Source organism: Chiloscyllium plagiosum, chromosome 3 (assembly GCF_004010195.1).
Source record: "Chiloscyllium plagiosum isolate BGI_BamShark_2017 chromosome 3, ASM401019v2, whole genome shotgun sequence".
NCBI lineage: Eukaryota > Metazoa > Chordata > Chondrichthyes > Orectolobiformes > Hemiscylliidae > Chiloscyllium > Chiloscyllium plagiosum.
The window spans coordinates 37122522-37143817 of NC_057712.1; the positions used below are offsets into that span (position 1 = coordinate 37122522).

Sequence of the window (21296 nt, forward strand, 5' to 3'; positions counted from 1 at the left end):
TTCTATTCCCTTATCATCCTCCTGCAGGAGCACTGCACCGACACCTACATTACTGGCATCGATAGCCACTTTGAAAGGCTTTGTGTAATCTGGTGTGGCTAATACTGGGGCAGTGGTTAACACAGTTTTTCGGCTGACAAATGTCTTTTGACAGTCTGCTGTCCCTAAAACTTCCTCACGCCTTTTATAACAATTCAGTGAGTGGAGCTAAAGTTCAGCACAAACTTTCGATAAGATCCACTCAATCGCAGGAACCGTGGTACTGCTTTTTTTGGTCGATGGTGTGGGAAATTCCCCCAAATACTTTCGTTTTTGCATCCCATGGGGCCATTTGTCCATGTCCATTAACACGGCCCAGGAAGGTGACTTGGGCTTTGGCAAATTCACTTTTTAGCTAGGTTTACCACCAAGCCTGCCTTCCAAAGTCAATCGAACAAGTTCAATAAATGCTGTAAGTGTTCCTTCAATGAGTGATTAAAAATCACCAGGTCAGCAATATACACCACACAGTTGGGTAACCCTGCAATGACCTTATTAGTCAGTCTCTGAAAAGTGTCTGGAGCATTTTTCATACCAAATGGCATGACTTTGAACCGATATGGTCCATTTGGCGTTATGAAAGCTGACATTGCCTTTGCTATCTCTGGCAGAGATACTTGCCAATAGCCTCCGAGCAAGTCCAACTTAAAAATGTAAGTTGCTTGTCCCACCTTTTCAACTCAGTGCTCCAACCGTGGAATTGGATATGCATCAGTCTTTGTAATGGTGTTGACTTTGTGATAGTCTACACATAACCATTGGGTACTATCTGACTTTGGCGTCCTGACTATGGGTGAGCTCCAGTCACTGTAACTCACTTTGATTATGCTGTCTTGGAGCATGCGCTCTATCTCCTTCTGAACCTGTGCCAACTTTAAAGGGTTATGCCTATAAGGATGTTGCTTAATTGGAACAGCAGCTCCTACATCTACATCACGCACAATTAGGTTAGTACTTCCCAGTTTATTTCCGCATTTCTCTCCATGTGATAGTAATAACTCTTTCAGGTCATTTCAATTTTCTTGTGGCAGGTAACTCAATAATTTATCCCAGTTTTTGACAACTTCATCATTGTCCAATTTGGTTTAAGGAATGTTGTGGGAAAAGATTTGCTAATCCACGATAGGCGCACAAAAGCAAATTGGCCAAATTGTACCAGGACACCCAGAAGTCCTGAGCAGCTCACAAACTGGGTCAGACGGCACGCAGATAATGGAATACACTTTAAGCTCCCATGGAAATGACAGAGATCTCAAAGTCCTAAGGGCAGTTTTACAACCCAGCAACACCAAGGCCACACAAAGAGCTGGACAAACAGACAGACAGGCACCACAGGACAATGGAAGCACCTCACCACTTCAGAAAAGACTTTAACACCTACCTGTGAAGATGAATGGAACCATGATACTGTCAGGATGTTGCATTGTGTGAAGGAACAGGACGTTCATCCGATAAACTGTTTTCCAATTAGCATCCTTGCAACTAAATTATTCCACTTCCAGAAACATTGTAGTTTCCCATTTCTTAATCAGTGTCATTGTGCAGCATTACTATAAAACTGGTCTCATCCTCAACTCTTGGAAAAGAAATCAAATTCTCTGTGCAGATTGTCAGTTCTGTGTCAGCTGGTCTGTGTTCTCCTCCAGCCATATCACTTGCAATAAACTGTTTGTCAATTTCACTTTGAGCTGTGTTTTGTGATCTCTAACGTACTGGGCAAATTTCTCTGACAAATGTCCAATTCAGAATCCTCTGAACTTGGTTCTTCCTTCTGTGCTATAATCATTAACACCTTCTCCTCTTGCTTTCCTTCCCTATCAAAGTACCTTTTGAGCATATTCACAAGACATACTCTGTGAGATTTCTTCCTGTCTAGAGTCCTTATCAAGTAGTTCACCTCACTCAATTTCCTCACTATTTGATACAGTCCACTATACCTTGCTTTTAAAGGCTCACCTGTTACTGGAAGTAACACCAATACCTTATCCCCAATTACAAAATTACAAATTCGTGATTTCTTATCCACTTCCTGTTTTATTGTCTGCTGTGATATTTTTCAATGCTGTCTAGCCAACTCTCCAGCTCTATTAAATCATTCTCTAAAATTTGACACATAGGCCAAGTGGGTGGTCTTTGAATTCTGACTTACTAATTTCTCCATAATCAATTTTAATGGTCCTCTTACTTCATGCCCAAACATTAATTCAAATGGACAGAATTTGGTCGATGTATCTCTGATCGCAAGAAGTACAAATGGAACTCCCTTATCCCAATCATCTGGATAATCCTGACCATAAGCCTTCAACATTGTCTTAGTGTTTGATGTCATCTCTCTCATACTCCCTCTCTCACTTCCTTGAATAGTTTGGATGTGAAGTTTGATCCTTGAACTGACTGGACCTCCATTGGTAGTCTGTATCTAGTTTAAAAAAAACTTAAGTAATTCTTCTACAACCCTTTTAGCTGCGATGTTGTGTAATGGGATTGTCTCTGGAAATCTAGTTGACACATCCATTATTGTTAATAAATACTTATTCCAACTTTTTGTTTGAGGTAGAGGACCCACACAATCAATCAAGACTCTTGTGAAAGGTTCCTCAAATGTTGGAATATGTATTAAAGGTGTAGGTTTTATTACTGCCTGTGGTTTTCCAATTAGCTGACATGTATGATATGTCTGGCAAAATTCAACTACGTCCTTGTGTAGTTCAGGCACCTCCTTTCTATACCCTACTTGCAAAACAATTTGATGAATCTCTGCCCATTTTTCATCTGCTTGAATGTGTGATGGTCTCCATTTCCTCATTAAGACATAATTTGTTAAGTAATAACACACAAGGATGCATTCACACTCCTTCTCTGTAAATGCCTTTGGATACAACAGTTTTAAGTTCTCATCTTTCTGCTGTAATTTGATAAGCTTAGCAGAGCTAAAGATACTTGCATGTTTATCTACTTGCTACTGTCTATCCCACTTACCTGATCTAAAGAAGTCTCAGATAAAGCTAAGTCAGCTTCATTATCTGTGCCTTTTGATCTCTCCTGCTTCAGCTTGTGCCTTTGTGGTCTTGTGAATCAGGAAAAATTCCTGAATAAAGATCATACATTTCTTCAGTTGCCTGTGTCTACATTGGCTTTTCAACTAGAGTAGGCAGCACGCCTACTAGTGAATCAGCTATATCATTTGCAAGGACAAATTGTATTCCTAGAGCTAAGAATTTGTCCAGTACTCCTACCACAATTTCTCCACTCTTCTCTGGACTCTTTAGCCTCACTCTACATAACTGAGCACTTTTTGTCTCACCATGAATTCCTGTTACCAGTAACTTTTCTGGCAATAGAACTTCAGGAGTGCATATCTCCTCATCTTTCAGCATTACAGACTGAGAGGATCCTGTGTCCCTTAATATTGTAACCGCTTCACCTGCTACTCCTGGCCTATGTGAATAAACTTTACCCTTGCATGTATATTTTTAACCAGATCTGGCAATTCCTCCTTAATCAACCTCTGATCATCTTATACACTCTGAGGCAGTTGTCTAACTTTCCTTGTGCTTTTTGTTACCAGTCCAGCAAAACTTCCAGCTTGTCTGGTTTTCCTACATCTGGCTTTCTCCTAGCCCACCAACACTGCAATTTTGTGTGGCCCACTTTATCATAATGAAAACGTTGGAGCTTTTTAACTTCTTTGTCCCCCTCAAGGGTTTCTATTTTACTGTCTCCTTATGATCTTCACTGAGATCTACCTTTCCCTTTCCAAGTGAGGAATTCTCTTTGCCCCAATTTCTATCTCTCATGTACTGAAATTGAGTCTGGAAGCCAAACTATGTTTTATGGACCAGCTCATAATCATCAGCCACTTCAGCTGCTAACCTTGCTGTTTTAACTCTGCTCTTCCACATGAGTTCACTCTTCTTCCTCGCTAAGGTTACTTTCAGCCTTTAAGCTGACTTTCCTATTTAAGTGTCGGTTTCTGAAGCTCAAAAGCTCTCTCATTTTCTCTCTGTTCTGCTGCTCTCTCTTTTTCCCTCTCTTCTGCTTTTAATCTTAACTTAGACTGTTTCATTTTTGCTGCCTTTTCCTTACCTCCCATCGTTAACTTAAGCTGCTTCATTTGCAATTGAATTCTTGCCATCTCTATAGATTCTGATGGTTTCTCCAGCAAGTTTAAATGCTGAGCTACTGATGTAATTATTTCTACTTTCCTCATAGAAGCAGGCAGTTCCAATTCCAGCTTGTCTGCTAATTCCTGCAGCTTGGTCTTATTCACCTTTTGTAAAACTTCCAAAGTCACAGCATCCATTTCCAGAAACTTTTTGACAACTAGAAGAGCCATTACTATCCCAAGCTCTGTCTACCCAACCAAACTGACACCCTAAATAAAGACACTAGCACCTATCACTCACTGTTTAAAATCCTGCAAAGAACGCCAATCTGTTATGGACTAGGCCAGACTACTCAAAACATTTTTAAGCTGGCAGCCCAGACTATAACTTTGCAATTTGTTTCAGTAAGTGTACAGTGAAAATTACCCGGAGTAAGTTAGCGAGGTTGACTACCAGGTTTTAAAAGAGACAAAACAATTTATTCACAAAATTACACAATGAAACACAAAGAACAGAATAAAGAACCCCTATAGAACTCAATCTATCCAAACTAGATTTGTTCCGGATATACACAACAGTCTCAATAAGCAAACCTCCTCAAAAAACAGTTAAAAAATGGAACAAATGCTTACAGGTTGAAGTTAGAAGGGCAGAAGGAGACAGAGTTTGTTTCCACACAGCTCACTGTTGAACTCCTAACGAGTTCTGGACTGACATGCTCAACTAGAGAGCTGACCAGTCCCCTTTCATTATACAGGTCACTTCTAAAACATGGCCACTTTGGCCTGACATCTTATCTGTTTATATATGAACAAAAAGGCCTCTCAATACCGTTTAATCTCTGTACCAAACCAGTCTAATCGGAACCAGGAGCTGGTTTTTGACCCCTCTGAAAAATACCAAGGATACTTATAGGGATAGGTTTCCCTTGAGTTGGAGGTGGACCAATATCCTAGTGGAGAGACTTGCTAGTGCTACTCGGGAGGCATTAGACTAGTATGGAAGGAGGGTGGTGGGATCCTAGTTAGTACTGAGAATAGAGAGAAAGCTGAGGATGATTCAGAAGTTAAAGAGAGCAAGTTAATCAGACAAGGCAGGCAAGGCAATGGCAGAGAACAAGGTAACTCAGAAGAATTAAACTGCATTTATTTCAATGCATGAGGTAAGGTGGATGAACTCAGGGGATATATGGGAACATGGGTGTGGGACATCACTGCTACTATAGAAACATGGCTGGTAGAGGAATAGCACTGGCAGTTCAATGTTCTGGAGTTTAAATGCTATAGGATGGATAGAAATAGAGGCAAGGGGGGGAGGGGTGTTTTTGATTAGGGAAAATATTACTGCTGTACTTATGTGGATATTCCTAGGGATTGTCAGGTGAAGCTATATGGATGGAACTCAGAAATAAGGGGATAACCACCTTGATGGAATTGTATTATAGACTCCCAATAGTCAGCAGGAAACTAAATAGCAAATATGTAGAGAGATCTCAGGTATGTATAAAAACAATAGAGTTGCACTAACGGGGCATTTCGATTTTCCAAACATAGACTGGGGCTGCTATAGCGTTAAGGGCTTGGATGGGGAAGAATTTGTTAAATGTCTTTAAGAAAACTTTCTTTATCAATATGTAGGTATACCTACTACAGAAGGAGCAAAACTGGGGACATGAGATAGCCTTGGAAGGTAAAGTTAAGGATAATCCAAAGAGATTCTACAAGCACATGAAGAGCAAAAGAGCAACCAGGGAGAGAGTAGGGCTCCTTAAAGATCAAAGTTGTCATCTCTGTGTGGAACTACAGGAGATGGGAGGATATGAAATGAATATTTCACATCAGTATTTACTGTGGAGAAAGATATGGAAGCTAGGGAACTCAGGGAAATAAATATTGATGTCTTGTAAACAGTGCATATTACAGAAGAGGAGGTCTCCAAAAACAAGGATAGATACATTTCCAGAACCTGATCTGATGTTATGAGAAGCTACAGAAGAAATTGTGGGGCCTCTAGCGAAGATATTTATGAAGTCTACAGCCCCTGGTGAGGTTCCAGAAGACTGAAAGGTGGCTAATGTTGTGCCTTAATTTAAGAAAGGCTGCAAAGGAAACCTGGTAACTATAGACTGGTGAATTTGATGTCAGTGGTGGGCAGGTTTTTGAAGGGGATTCTGAGAGACAGGAATTACATATATTTAGAGAAGCAAGGAATAATTAGTGACAGTCAGCATGGCTTTGTACATGGGAAATTATGTCTTACAAACTTGACTAGGTTTTTTGAGGATGTGACCAGAAAGATAGATGAGGGCAGAGCAATAGATTTTGCTTACATGGACTTTAGTAAGGTCTTTGAGAAAGTTCAAATGGTAGACTGGGTAGTAAATTTAGATCACATGGATTTCAGGAAGAGTTTGCCAATTGAACACAAAATTCTTGAAGGTAGGAGACAGAGGGTGGTGGTGGAGAGTTTTTCAGACTGAAGGCCAGTGACCAGCAGTGTTCCAAAGGGATCGGTGCTGGATCCACTGTTGTTGATCATTTATATAAATAAATTAGATGACAATATAGGAAGCATGGCTATTAAGTTTATGGATATCACCACAATTAGTGGTAGAGTAAATAGTGAGGAAGGTTATCCTCAATTACAAAGTGATCTTGATCAATTGGACCAATGAGCTGAGGAGGGGCAGATGCAAGATAAATGTGAGGTGCATTTTGGTAAGACGAACAAGGCGGGACTTACACAGTTATGGTAGAGCCCTGGGTAGTGCTGTGAAATAGAGAAACCTAGGGGTTCAGGTATATAGTTTGGGGTGGCACGGTGGTTCAGTGGTTAGCACTGCTGTCTCACAGCACCAGGGTCCCAGGTTCGATTCCAGCCTTGGGGGACTGTCTGTGTGGAGTTTGCACATTCTCCCAGTATCTGCATGGGTTTCCTCTGGGTACTCGAGTTTCCTCCCACATTCCAAAGATGTGCAGATCAGGCGAATTGGCCATACTAAATTGTCCACAGTGGTAGGTGCATCAATCAGAGGGAAATGGGTCTGGGTGGGTTACTTTTTGGAGGGTCGGTGTGGACTTGTTGGGCCGAAGGGCCTGTTTCCACACTGTAGAGAATCTAATGTAATAGTTATTTGAAAGTTGCATCACAGGTAGACAGGGTGGTTAAGAAGGCATTTAGCACACTTGTTTTCATTTGCTCAAACCATTGAGTGAAGGATTTGGGATGTCATTATGTGGTTGTACAGAACACTGTCGAGGCCTCTTTTAGAGTTGTGTATAGTTCTGGTTGCCATGCTATAGGAAGGATGTTAGTAAATTGGAGATGGTGCAGAAAAGATTTACAAGAATGTTACTGAGACTGAAGAGTTTGAGTTATAAGGAGAGGCTGATTAGGCTACAATCTTTTTCACTCGAGCTTAGGAGGTTGAAGGGTAACTTTATAGAGGTTTATAAAATCATGAGGACTATAGGTAAGGTGAATAGCAAAGGTCTTTTCCCTCGGTAGGGGAGTTCAAAACTAGGAGGAATATTTTTAAGGTGAGAGACAAAAGATTTAAAAAAGGTCTGAGGGGCAATTTGTTTTCACACAGAGGGCGGTTTGTATGTGGAATGAACAGCCAGAGGAAGTGATGGATGTAGGTTTAGTTACAACATCTAAAAGATATTTGGATAGGTAGGTGAATAGGAAAGATGTAGGAGGATATGACCAAGTGCAAGTGAGTGGAACTAGTTTAATTTGGGAAACCTGGTTGGCATGGTTTGAAGAGTGTGCTTCTGTGATTTATGATTCGATAAATGATTGGTGAAATAGCTATAAATTAGGAAGTGGAAAGGAGAGAAGAACTTATCAAAATTACAATCATGCAGGAAGTAGTGATAAACAAACTGATGGAACTGTGAGCTGGTGAGTATCCAGGTCCAGATGGACTTCATCCTAGAGTTTCAAAAGGATTTGCTCATGAGTTAGTATATGCTTTGGTGTTAATTTTTCAAAATTTCCTAGATTGAGGAAAGATTCTATTGGAGTAAAAAGTATCAAATGTAACACACCTAATCAATAAGAGAGGGATGCAGAAAACAGGAAGCCATAGGCCAGTTAGCTTGATATCTGCGATGGGAAAGTGTTAAAATGGATCATTAAAGCGATTGTAGCTGTGTGCTTAGAAAATCTCAAGGTAACGGGGAGGAATCAGCAGGGTTTTGTTAAAGGGAACTCATGTTTAACCAATTCACCTCTGCAGAATATATTAAGAAAGGTACATCTATGCGGAAATGTTCAGTTGTTGATTTTGAAAGGGAGAAGAACAGAGTTTTATTTGAATGGATAAAAATTACAGAAAGTTGCAACACAAAGGAACTTGGGGGTACCTGAGCAGGAAACACAGGGGCAGCAGGTAATCAGGAAGGCTAACAGAATGCTAGCCCTTATTTCAAGAGGTTTGAAGTTTGGAAGTCTTACTGCACCTGGACATGGTGGTGGTGAGATCACACCTGAAGTATGAGAAGTTTCATTCCCCTTATTTAAGGAATGGTATTGTTTCATTAGAGGCAGACAAGACTAGGCTCACTATGATGATCCCTGATATGGAGGGATTGTCTTATAGCAAAGGCTAAACAGGGCAGCATTAATGGCTCAGTGGTCAGCACTGCTGCCTCATAGCACCTGGGACATGGGTTCGATTCCACCCTCAATCAATTATTTGTATGGAGTTTTCATGCTCTTCCAGTATCTGTGTGGGTTTTCTCTGGGTGCTCTGGTTTCCTCCTACAGTCCAAAGATGTGCAGGTTATGTAGATTGGCCATGTGAAATGAAGGGTTACAGAGAGAGGCTTGGGGAATGGGATGCTCTTCAGAGGTTCAGTATCGCTTTAATAGGCCAAATGGCATACTTCACATTGTAGGCATTCTATGTGACTCTACTCATGGAGTTTAGAAGAATGAGAGGTAAGCCCATTGAAAAAAATAGGATCCTTAAGGAGCTTGACAGGGTAAATGCTGAGGGGATGTTTTCTTTTATGGGAGGGTCTAGGACCAGAGGGCATAGTCTCAGAATAAAGGGGTGCCAATTTAAGACAGAGATGAGGAGGAATGTCTTCTTTCAGAAGGTAGTGAATCTTTACAACTCCTTGGCACAGAGAGCTGTGAGCACAGAGTCCTTGTGTACATTTAAGGCTAAGATCAATATATTTTTGGTCAGTACAGGAATCAAGTTTATGGGGAAAAGGCAGGAAAGTGGAAATGAAGTATATCTGATCAGCCAGGATGGATGGACAAAACACCGACTCCTGGTCCTATTTCTTATAGTCTATCTGGCTAGTGGACCACCACTAGTTAGACAATTTTAAAACTTTAGTGTAATTTGATTACAAAAAAGGAAATTCTCCAAAAATCTACTTGTTGTAGTTGTCAGCTCTTCAACAAATTTAGCTTTATGCAACGAAACTTAGCTTTATGCAACGAAACAAGTAAAACTGCTAACAATTCCTGTCAGCAACTTAACCATGAACGGCATTGCATGTGTTTAAGCAAATGTGTAACTGTCAGATCATATTCCAATTCCAATGCATTTGGGTTAATGTTAATAACAGTATGTGACCAAAATAAATTCTGAATATTGGCAAGTTTAAATAGCTAAACAGTTTTTTTTTTAATTTCAGGTGATTTTCAAAGCAAAATCTAAGTACTACCCAGACCTTCAAAAATACAGGTATAGTTTACCCTTTATTGTCATTTTATGATAGACCTATCTATACTATTACTATTGTATTACAATCAGTTTGTACTCTATTAATTAGAGCAGTAACAATCTGTATTTTATTACTATTATATAGGACAATTGCAATTTACACCCTTATTAGAGTTATATACTAGTCACAATATAGACTCTATTGCCATAATATAACAGCCTATATTACCATAACATAGTTATCATACTCTAGAATTAATGTTATACAATATGGTTAGTCTGTTGTACAGTCACAGTCTGTATTACCTTTACATTGTATAGTATAGTACATTGTATAGTTACTGTATAACTTTCACAGGTCAGATCTTACTTATGCACGCTGTGAGGAGATACTTAATGTTATTGTGAAGGAAATAACAGATATTTGTTATAAAATGATAAACATGAATATATGATTATTTTGTAAATATTGCATATTGAAAACTCATATTTACAGGGTGACCCCAAGGAATGTGTTAATATTTACAGGGTGTCCTGGAGGTGTTTTAATATTTACAGGGTGTTCCTGGGGAATGTGTGTTAATGTTTATAGGGTGCCTCTGGGGAGTGTGTGTTAATATTCACAGAGTGTCCCCAGAGAGTGTGTTAATATTTACAGAGAGTCCACAGGTAGTAGAGTAACAGGAATATAAAGTACTGAGCTAATGGCAAGATTCTTGGTAGTGTGGATGAGCAGAGAGATCTTGGTGTTCATGTACATAGATCCCTGAAAGTTGACACCCAGGTTGACAGGGTTGTTAAGAAGGTGTACGGTGTGTTAGCTTTTATTGGTAGAGGGATTGAGTTTCAGAACCATGAGGTCATGTTGCAGCTGCACAAAACTCTGGTGCGGCCACACATGGAATATTACATACAGTTCTGGACGCCATATTATAAGAAGGACTTGGAAGCATTGGAAAAGGTGCAGAGGAAATTTACCAGGATATTGCCTGGTATGGAGGGAACGTCTAATGAGGAAACGCTGAGGGACTTGAGGCTGTTTTCATTACAGAGAAGAAGGTTGAGAGGTAATTTATTAGAGACATATAAGATGATTAGAGGATTATATGGGGTGGACAGTGAGAGCCTTTTTCCTTGGATGGTCATGGGTAGCACAAGGGGACATAGCTTTAAATTGAAGGGTGATAGACATAGGACAGATGTCAGAGGTAGTTTCTTTACTCAGAGAGTAGTGAGTGTGTGGAATGCCCTGCCCAACAGCAGTAGACTTGCAAACTTTAAGGGTGTTTAAAAGGTCATTAGATAAACATATGGATGATAATGGAATAGTGTAGGCTAGATGGGCTTCAGATTGGTTTCACAGATCGGTGTAATATCGAGGGTCAAGGGGCCTGTTCTGTGCCATAATGTTCTATGTTCTATCTTCTATGTTCAAGCTAGTAATGTTGCAAACCATCTCAAGGTGCTTCAAAGGAACAAACATTTTGGCATTGATTCACATAAAGAAATGTTAAGTCAGCTGACCACAGGTTTGGTCAAGTGTTAACATGGAGAGAGAATTCCAGTGCTTAGGGCCCTGACTGATGAAACTATGACCACCAATAGTGAGCGGTGTGATGAAAAGTGGGATGTACATGGTGGCTAGAATTGGAGAAAAGCAGAGAACTGTAGGTCTGGTGAAGGTTAGAGGATAGGAAAGGGTGAGAACATGGAGGAATCTGAACATAGGATGAGAATTTTAAATTCAAATTATTGCTGGACTGTGGAGCCAATGTGGTACAACCAGTCCAGTGGTGATGGGAGGTGACTGAGAAGTGGTGAGATTTAAAGTATGGGAGGTGAGGTTTAAGATGAGGGGCATGGATAGGGTGAATAGACAAGGTCTTTTCACCGAGGGTGGGTGAGTCCAAAACTAGAGGGCATAAGTTTAAGGTGATAGGGGAAAGATTTAAAAGGGGTCTTAGAGGCAACCTTTTCAAGCAGATGGCGATGCATGTATGGAATGAACTGCTAGAGGGAGTGGTGGAGGCTGGTACAATTGCAGCATTTAAAAGGTATCTGGATAGGTATATGAATAGGAAGGATTTAGAGGAATATGGGCTAAATGCTGGCAAATGGGACTAGATTAATTTAGGATAACTGGTCGGCTTCAACAAGTTGGACCGAAGGGTTTGTTTCCATGCTGTATAGCTCCATGATTCTATGTCCCCAAGTTTACAGAGAGTGTAAGATAAGAGGCTTGCCAGGGCTTTGGAGTTGCTGAGTTTGGGAATAGTTAAAGTGTGGATGAGGATTTTAGCAGCAGATGGGTGAGGCAGGTTCTAGCAATGTTTAAATACTGTTAAATTAATGTTTCTTTTCCAATTTAGGTTGCCTCTTCGGCTAACTTTCCTGCTGGCCAGTCTCCTATTCCTTGTGGTAAACCTGACTTGTGCATTACTTGTGAAAATCACACATATCGAAACGAGGGCTGTTGTGTTTGTCCGTGTTGCAATCAACGATACCCTCTTTGTGTTGTGTGCAATCTCACTGTCTGTGAGCCTCTACAAGATTGCTAAAATGTCCCTGGCCAATATATATTTAGAATCTAAGGTTTGTTTTCTCATGTAAAGTTATCGGTTAGAAATGACTTCATTTTCCTGTTAAGACTTTATGGAACATTTTTTTGTGATCATTTCCTATCTGCTCAGAAGTAAAGTATCTACAGAAACATTAACTCATGGTGTTCCAATAGAAATAAAATGATTGGTAACATTGGTGACATCTAACATGGGGAGGGTGGGGGTGGAAGTGGCAGCACAGATGGAAAATCACAGACACTTGGTCAGTGTAGAATCTAATTGAGATAGTTCTAATTTCAGTACCACAGTTTTACAGCTACTGCAGTAGAATGATTTAACCAGAATGAATTGAAACAAACTACTAAAATAAAATAAAGAACCATGGATTCTGGAAACAAAAGCAGAAATTGCTGGAGACCTCAGCAGGTCTGGCAGTACCAGTGAAGTTAAAACAGAGTTAACATTTTGAGATGAAGGGTCACTGGACCCAAAATGTTGACTTTGCTTTCTCTTCACTGATGCTGCCAGACTTGCTGAGTTTGTCCAGCAATTTCTGTTTTGTTGACACAAATTGCTACTTGTTTCAGAATCAACCTAATGGAATTAATACTGAGAACATTTTTTTATGGAAGGCTAATGTGTTAGAACTTCTAATTGGTGTCCTATGCCATCTCTTCAGATCACAATGAGCTTCAGTTTTATATCTGGCTTGTTTGCATTGAATTTATAATTTCAAACCTGAGAATTTTAAATTGCCACTTTCAGGCTATTAAGAATTACAGATCATAGGAATAAATTAGAAAATAAAGAAATGAAAAGTTTAGAATAATGGTCTTCCAACCTCGTCCACATGGGCACTTAGCCTCCAGTCCACATGGGCACCTAGCACCTAGTCAGTGCCAGGCTTCACCTTAAGACTCCTGAGGCCTGGAGACTTCCCAGGAATCACATCAAGACCGGAAGTCCAAATAAAAATAAGGGTGACAATGAGATTAGTAAAGAAATAGAAGATGTACTGGGGAGGTGAATAGTTATTTTCTAAAATCAAATCAACATAAACTCAAAGGAGAAATAAGAGAGAACTTCAGGAAAAAGAAACCCGATGAGAAGAGATTACAAACACAATGATTGAAAGAGTTTGTAATCTGAAATTAGTTAACACAATGTTGAGTCCAGAGGCTGTGAGGTGCCCAGTTAAAAAAAAAAGCTAGATATTGTTCTTTACATTTGTGTTGGGACACTGTAGGAGACCAAAGTGAATTAAATTAACAGGCGACTAGAAGCTCAAGACAACACAAAGCAGTCATTCAAACTGCATTTGTCTCCCCACAGCAACGTATTGGCCAGTGGTACAAATAAATAGTTGTTTCAGCTGGAAGGAATGGTTGAGGCCTCAAAGTGAGAAGATAAGAGTAAAGATATTACAACTCCTTTATTTGGATGAAAGAGTGTCTTGGGAATGTTGGGCATGACAGAGGAGTTGACCAGGCTATTGGGAAATTTTGGAACAAATATCCAACTGGCTTTACAGAACTATCACTCTGATACACCCATTTCATTGCTAGGTTCAGGAAACATTTCAAATCCATTTTACGGTAATTTCATCATGCCAACAAGCCAGAGCATGTTCTCCTCCTCTCCTTGATGCCTTCAGTCTAATGGAACCATATTACCTCCTCAATTTCCCATTCTTCCCTTGAAGAATATTTCCTATTATCCCAGAAAGTAAAACAAGTAAGGCTTGCAAATGACGCACAGTGGTCTGATTAATCTTGTATACCTCAAAAATGGAGCTCCAGAATGACAGCCATTTCATTCATTTCCAACTATTGCTGCCTTAATTTCACTGTTTTTGTCCCATCTGTGATATCATTTCATCCTGATGGCTTTTTTTAACTTTATGCACATTTTAATACAAATTATTTGGCAACCCAGCTCAAGCACCCTTCTATCCTTAGGAACACCAGGTGCGGAATTCTTCTGTATACCAGGCGATTCAAAATTGATGTGTTCTGTATTGTTCATGCAATTGGTTTTCAGTTTTCAATAAACATACTACAAATTAGAAGAGAGCAGACTATGCAAGTGCCATCATTACTGGTCTACAGATTCTACATCCTCATAACTTGAGGTCTGAGGAGCATAATATTCCACTCGAGCATGGTGGCTTTTTGTCCCATCTTGATATCATTTCATCCTGATGGTGTTTTTTTTAACTTTATGCACATTTTAATACAAATTATTTGGCAACCCAGCTCAAGCACCCTTCTGTCCTTAGGAACACAAGGAGTATGCTTTCTTCCTATAGCCACCATGCTCAAGTAGAATATTATGCGCCTCAGTCCTGAAGTTATCATCTCTTGTGTCTAAAGACCATCTTGTTTCTAAAATTCAGTTAGAATGGTGGGTTATTAACCATTCCCAACAATTATTCTGTCCCTTGAGAGTTAGAATAAGTTCCACTCCTTCACTTGATGTAGAATCTGTAGACCAGTAATGATGGGACTTGCATAGTCTGCTCTCTTCTAATTTGTATATGTTTATTGAAAACTGAAAACCAATTGCATGAACAATTCAGAACACATCAATTTTGAATCGCCTGGTATACAAAAGAATTCCGCACCTGGTGTTAACATGCTTCATCTTAATGCATACCGATCAAAACAAAAGTTCTCAGTTTTCTCTTTGAATTATCAAGCAATGTTGAAACCAACTCAGAATCAGAGTTATTGCTTATTAAAATACTTCACTGTACTGAATGTCAAGACTCCAGATCTGCCAAAGAGCTCCAAGCAGTATTGACTACAGCATGAAGGAAGCAATGATAATTTGTACATTCCAATGGATAAAATGCTGGGTGCTGAACTATGAAAGAATGTCAAAACGAGAGATAGCAACGTGCATCAGGATGATTCCAAAAGTAAAAATTGGAATTATGGGGAGAGATTTGGAGATACAGGGATTTTTCCCACTGGAATAAAGATAGTTAATAAGCAACTAATGCTTTGTTTGGCTAGGTGGATAGGAAGACTTTTTGATTTGATTTATTTATTGTCATATGTGTTTGGTTATAAACTACAGTGAAGAGTATTGCATAGTGTCACCATCACCAGCACTGTGAGGCAGCAGTGCTAACCACTGTGCCACCGTGCCACCCACGATTTATTTATTGTCATATGTGTTTGGTTATAAACTACAGTGAAGAGTATTGCATAGTGTCACCATCACCAGCAACATCCTAAAACACAGAAAGAAAAAACTGAAACATTGGATATAAAGGCAGAAAAACGAAGAAAAATAGAAAAAAAGTGTTCAACTTTATAGTCCTTCTTAAGTATTCCACCATGGGCCATGGAACTAGTGGCCAGGCACAAGTCCTCTTCATCATGCTGACGCTGCTGGGATGAAAGTCACTACTCTTCGGTGTCAACTCACCTCCACTAACTCCCTCGCCAATATGTGTCCTTGCTGGACCTCAGTAATGCAGATGCCACCAAGGCTGTAAGGTACCATGCCAACCCAAACTCAACTCTGCAGCTGCCTCCATGAATCCGTGCTGTAAGCAGACACTGCCAAGATTCCAAACTTGTCTCCAACGCAGCAGTCACGAGGAAGAGCTAGAACTTCAGAAGCTGCCAGGAACCCAAACCTGAGTGTGGCACTGGAAAAGCATAGCCAGTCAGGCAGCATCCAAGGGTCAGACTTGAAACATTGACTCTCTTGCTCCTCGGATGCTGCCTGACCTGCTGTGCTTTTCCAGCGCCTCACTTTTTGACTCTGATCTCCAGAATCTGCAGTCTTCACTTTCTCCTAGGAACCCAAACTTGCCTCTGATGCAACCAGCCATGCTTCTGGGCCTTCTCGCCACATCGGCGACTGAGCTCTTCCCAAGAGGCAAGTAAAATAAATGAGGGAAAAAAAATGAGGAAAAAAAAAAGTGCACAGAACAGATGAGCTCCAGGCTCACAATCCTTACTCTACTGCTATCTTACCAGATTTGTGTTTTGTGTGTCAGTGACAAGGATCCAATTTAAAATTATCACTAAGAGAAGAGAGTCTGGGAGGTTTTTTTTATTAAAGTCAGTTATTAGTTTCTGAAATATTTTACTGTAGGATGAGATTGAAGCAGAGGCAATTCTTAGAAAACTATTAGTCCAACCTGAACAATGCAAACTAATTTCAAATGAAGATGGAAGTTGGGGGTTTGCTTTTATTCTGTCAGTTTAAACTGGATATAAATGCAGATTCCAGAGGTGTCAGCAAGCAGCTTGCAAATCCACTGTCACCCATACATAATATTTCAAAAGAGAACACATGAATGCATTTTCTGAAAGTTATTTGTTATCAAATATTTGTCTATTTCAATGCAGATCTAAAAAGGAGGATATTGGATGTTGAAGATCCTCCACTGTATTTGTATTTTCAGGGGTCATCTCTCTATCAGACTGTAGCGGTGGGAGTGGTAATTATATCACTATACACATCAAGAGCCTGCTACAACTTTGTTGCAATTGCACTCACCTCCAATAACCACATCAACACATTTGATTATGACTGGTACAATGTGTCGGACCAGGTCAGTACTTATTTGGGTCAGGTAAGTCTGGAATTTGTATGAAAAGTTTTCATAGAATCATGCAGCACTGATGGAGGCCATTTGGTGTATTATGCTATTCAGCTCTTGACAAAATCTATTTAGTTAGTCTCAAGCTCTCGCTCTTTCATCATAGTTTTACATTTTTCCCCCATTGAAGTATGCAGGGGTATATTAAATCCCCTTTTGATAAATGCTAATGAGTCTTTTTCCACCACCCTTTCAGATAGTACATTCTAGAATCTAGATCATAGCAAATCAATGTGTAATACAACATTGAACATTACAGTACAGTACAGGCCTTCGGCCCTTGATGTTGCGCTGACCTGTGAAACCAATCTGAAGCCCATCTAAGCTATACTATTCCATTATCATCCACATGTTTATCCAATCACCATTTAAACACCCTTAAAGTTGGCAAATCTACTCCTGTAGTAGGCAGGGCTTTCCACACCCTTACTACTCTGAGCAAAGAAACCACCTCTGATATCTGTCCTATATCTATCACCTCTCAATTTAAAGCTATATCGCCTTGTGCTAGCCATCATCATCTGAGGAAAAAGGGTCTCACTATCTACCCTATATAATCCTCTGATCGTCTTGTATGTCTCTATTAAGTCACCTCTCAACCTTTTTCTCTCGAACAAAAACAACCTCAAGTCCCTCAGCCTTTCCTCATAAGACCTTCCTCCATACAGGCAACATCCTGGTAAATCTCCTCTGCACCCTTTCCAATGCTTCCACGTCCTTCCCATAATGCGGTGACCAGAACTGTATTCAATACTCCAAGTGCAGCTGCACCAGAGTTTTGTACAGCTGCAACATGCCCTCATTGCTCTGAAAATCAATCCCTCTACCAATAAAAGCTAACACATCATACACCTTCTTAACAACCCTATCAATCTGGGTGGCAATCAGGGATCTATGCACTTGGACACCAAGATCTCTCTGCTCATCCAAACTACCAAGAATCTTACCATTAGCCCAGTACTCTTATATCAGTAATTTGGATGAGAATATAGAGTTGTTTAGTAAATCTGCGGATGACTCCAAAATTGGAGGCAGAGCAGACAGTGAAGTTGGTTTTCTAAGGTTACAAAGGGATCTTGATCAAATGGGTCAATGGGTTGAAAAATGAAATGGAGTTCAATCTGGATAAATGCAAGGTATTACATTTTGGTACAACAAACAAGGGTAAGGCTTATACAATTAATCGTAGGGCCTTGGATAGTGTTATAGAACAGAGAGACCTCTGTTACTCCTTCCAAAGTGAATCACCTCACACTTTTCCGCATTAAACTCCATTTGCTACCCCTCAGCCCAGCTTTGCAGCTTATCTATATCCCTCTGTGACCTGCAACATCCCTTGGCACAGTCCACAACTCTACCGACTTTAGTGTCATCTGCAAAATGACACTATGCCCTCATCCAGGTCATTTATAAAAATGAACCTGTCCATGTCAAACATTATCCCAAACTAAACTAGTCCCACCTGCCTACTTCTGACCCATATCTCTCCAACCTTTCCTATTCATCTATTCATCCGCCAACCTTTCCTATTCATCTATTCATCTTTTAAACATTGTAATTGTACCCACATCCACCACATCCTCAGGAAGTTCATTCCACACAGGAACCACCCTCTGTAAAACAAAACTTGCCTCTCATGACTTTTTAAAATCCCTCTTCTCTCACCTTAAACATGTGCCCCCTAGTCTTGAAGTCCCCTATCCCAGGAAAAAGACAATTACCATTAACTCTATCAATCCCTTTATTTTATACACTTGTATTGGGTTGCCTCTCAACCTCTGATGCTTCGTTGAAAAAAGTCCCAGCCTTTCTTTGTTACTCAAACACTCCATTCCAGGCAACATCTTGGTAAATCTCTCATGAACCCTCTCAAGCTTTAATAACATCCTTTCTATAACTGGGCGACCAGAACTGGACACCGTATTCCAGAAGAGGGCTCACCAATGTCCTATACAACCTCAACTTGGCTTCCCAACTCCTATACTCAAAAACTGAGCAATGAAGACAAGCATGCCAAACACTTTTTTTTAATCAGAGTTGAAGATGTATTGCTGGAAAAGCGCAGCAGGTCAGGCAGCATCCAAGGAACAGGAGGATTGACGTTTCGGGCATAAGCCCTTCTTCCTGAATAAGGGCTTATGCCCGAAACGTCGATTCTCCTGTTCCTTGGATGCTGCCTAACCTGCTGCGCTTTTCCAGCAACACATTTTCAGCTCTGATCCCCAGCATCTGCAGCCCTCACTTTCTCCTCGAAGACTTTTTTTTAATCACCTTATCTATATTTCAAACAACTTCAAAGGATTATGTACCTGCATCCCTGGGCCTCTCTGCTCTTTAACACTATCCAAGGCCCTATCATTAATTGTATAAGCCTTACCTTTGTTTGTTGTACCAAAATGTAATATCTTGCATTTATCCAGATTGAACTCCATGTCATTTTTCAACCCATTGACCCATTTGATCAACATCCCTTTGTAACCTTAGAAAACCAACTTCACTGTCTGCTATGCCACCAATTTTAGAGTCATCTGCAGATTTACTAAACATGCTTTTTATATTCTCATCCAAATCACTTATATAAACGACAACCAAACGAGGATCCAGAACCGATCCCTATGGAACACCATTGGTGATAGGCCTCCAGTCCAAAGAGTAATCCTCCATCAGCACTCTGTCTCCTGTCATTAAGCCAATTATGTATCCAACTGGCAAGCTCACCCTGAATCCCATGTGACCTACCTTTACTAAATTAGTCTACCATGTGGAACCTTGTTGAAGGTTTTACTAAAATCCAAATAAACCATGTCTACTGCTCTGTCATCATCAATCTTTTTGGTAACTTCCTCAAAAAACTCAATCACATTTGTGAGACACAGTTTTCCTCACACAAAACCATGCTGATTACCTCTAATCAACGAGGACAAACTCTTAGAAAGAATTGTTCTGATCAGTCTTTTTGTTTGCTGACCTAGATTAGCTCCTGGTTCACTAACATCTTGAATTTAAAATTCTTATTGTTGAGTTCCAATACCTATACCTCACATTCCATTTACTCCATGTCCTTTTCCATAAAACCAACCTGAATTCCTCCAATGATGGCACTTTGTCCAATCCTGTTTATATCACTCCATTATTGCAAGCCGGATTTACGGACATCTTAGCTGCAAGTTCTAAAACTCCCCCTCGCTTCTGAAAAATCCTCCTTAAATGACATCTCACTGGAGAATCATTGCAATCAAAACAACGTCTTAGGTACAATTTTGTTTTGTCTGATTACATTCTTGTGAAACACCTTAATATATTTCATTATTTAAAAGCGATATTAATGTCAGTTATTGTTGAGTTACTGATATACTAGTTATCTATCACAGGCAGATCTACAGATCCAATTAGGAGATAAAGGATACCTGGTTTTTGGGGTGATTCTATTCATCTGGGAACTGCTGCCCACGACTTTAGTTGTCCTCTTCTTTCGTGTAAGAAGACCCATCCGAAGTCAGGTAAGCATATTAGAACTCGATATTCAAGTCCTTAGCCCCTCCAGAAATATGTTGTGTGGCAATTTAGATTGCACAATTTCTAGTACCAGAACTATAAATCAGACACTTGGGTGTAGGAGCTGTATGATTTGTCAAACATTCATTCCTGTACGTACAAGGGAGGTTCAGAGGAAGTATAAATAACAAGGTCATTCATTGCACCATTGACAGAACAATTTGGAACACTGGAACATAGAAACAGAAATAGCCTATTCAGCCCTTCTGGCCTCCTCTGCCATTCAAGATGATTATGGCTAATCTGTGGCCTAACTCCATATGCCTGCATTGGGTATATATCCCTTGATACCGTTGCTTGATAACACTTTATTTATCTCAGATTTAAATTTAACAGTTGAATTAGCATCACCCACTGTTTGAGGAAGAGCGTAACAAAACTCCACTACCCTTTGCATGTAGAAAGTAGATTCGCAGGTAGATAGGACAATGAAGGTGGCTTTTGGTATGCTTTCCTTTATTGGTCAGAGTATTGAGTACAGGAGTTGGAAGGTCATGTTGCGGCTGTACAGGACATTGGTTAGGCCACTGTTGGAATATTACGTGCAATTCTGGTCTCCTTCCTATCAGAAAGATGTTGCGAAACTTGAAAGGGTTCAGAAAAGATTTACTAGGATGTTGCCAGGGTTGGAGGATTGGAGCTATAGGGAGAGGTTGAATAGGCTAGGGCTGTTTTCCCTGGAGCATCGGAGGCTGAGGGGTGACCTTATATAGGTTTATAAA

General features: G+C 40.1%; 1 protein-coding gene across 3 annotated transcripts in view; it reads left to right on the forward strand.

Annotated features, from left to right (window-relative positions):
- Positions 1-21296, forward strand: part of gpr137ba (G protein-coupled receptor 137Ba) — a 63333-nt gene that overhangs the window by 30235 nt on the left and 11802 nt on the right. For 2 of the 3 annotated variants that reach the window (XM_043680048.1, XM_043680061.1), the window contains exons 2-5: positions 9806-9855; positions 12204-12426; positions 16822-16992; positions 20391-20519. In XM_043680048.1, the coding sequence (XP_043535983.1) occupies positions 9806-9855; positions 12204-12426; positions 16822-16992; positions 20391-20519 (573 nt within the window). The remainder of the gene's footprint in view (positions 1-9805; positions 9856-12203; positions 12427-16821; positions 16993-20390; positions 20520-21296) is intronic. The other variant, XM_043680054.1, reaches the window with a different exon arrangement.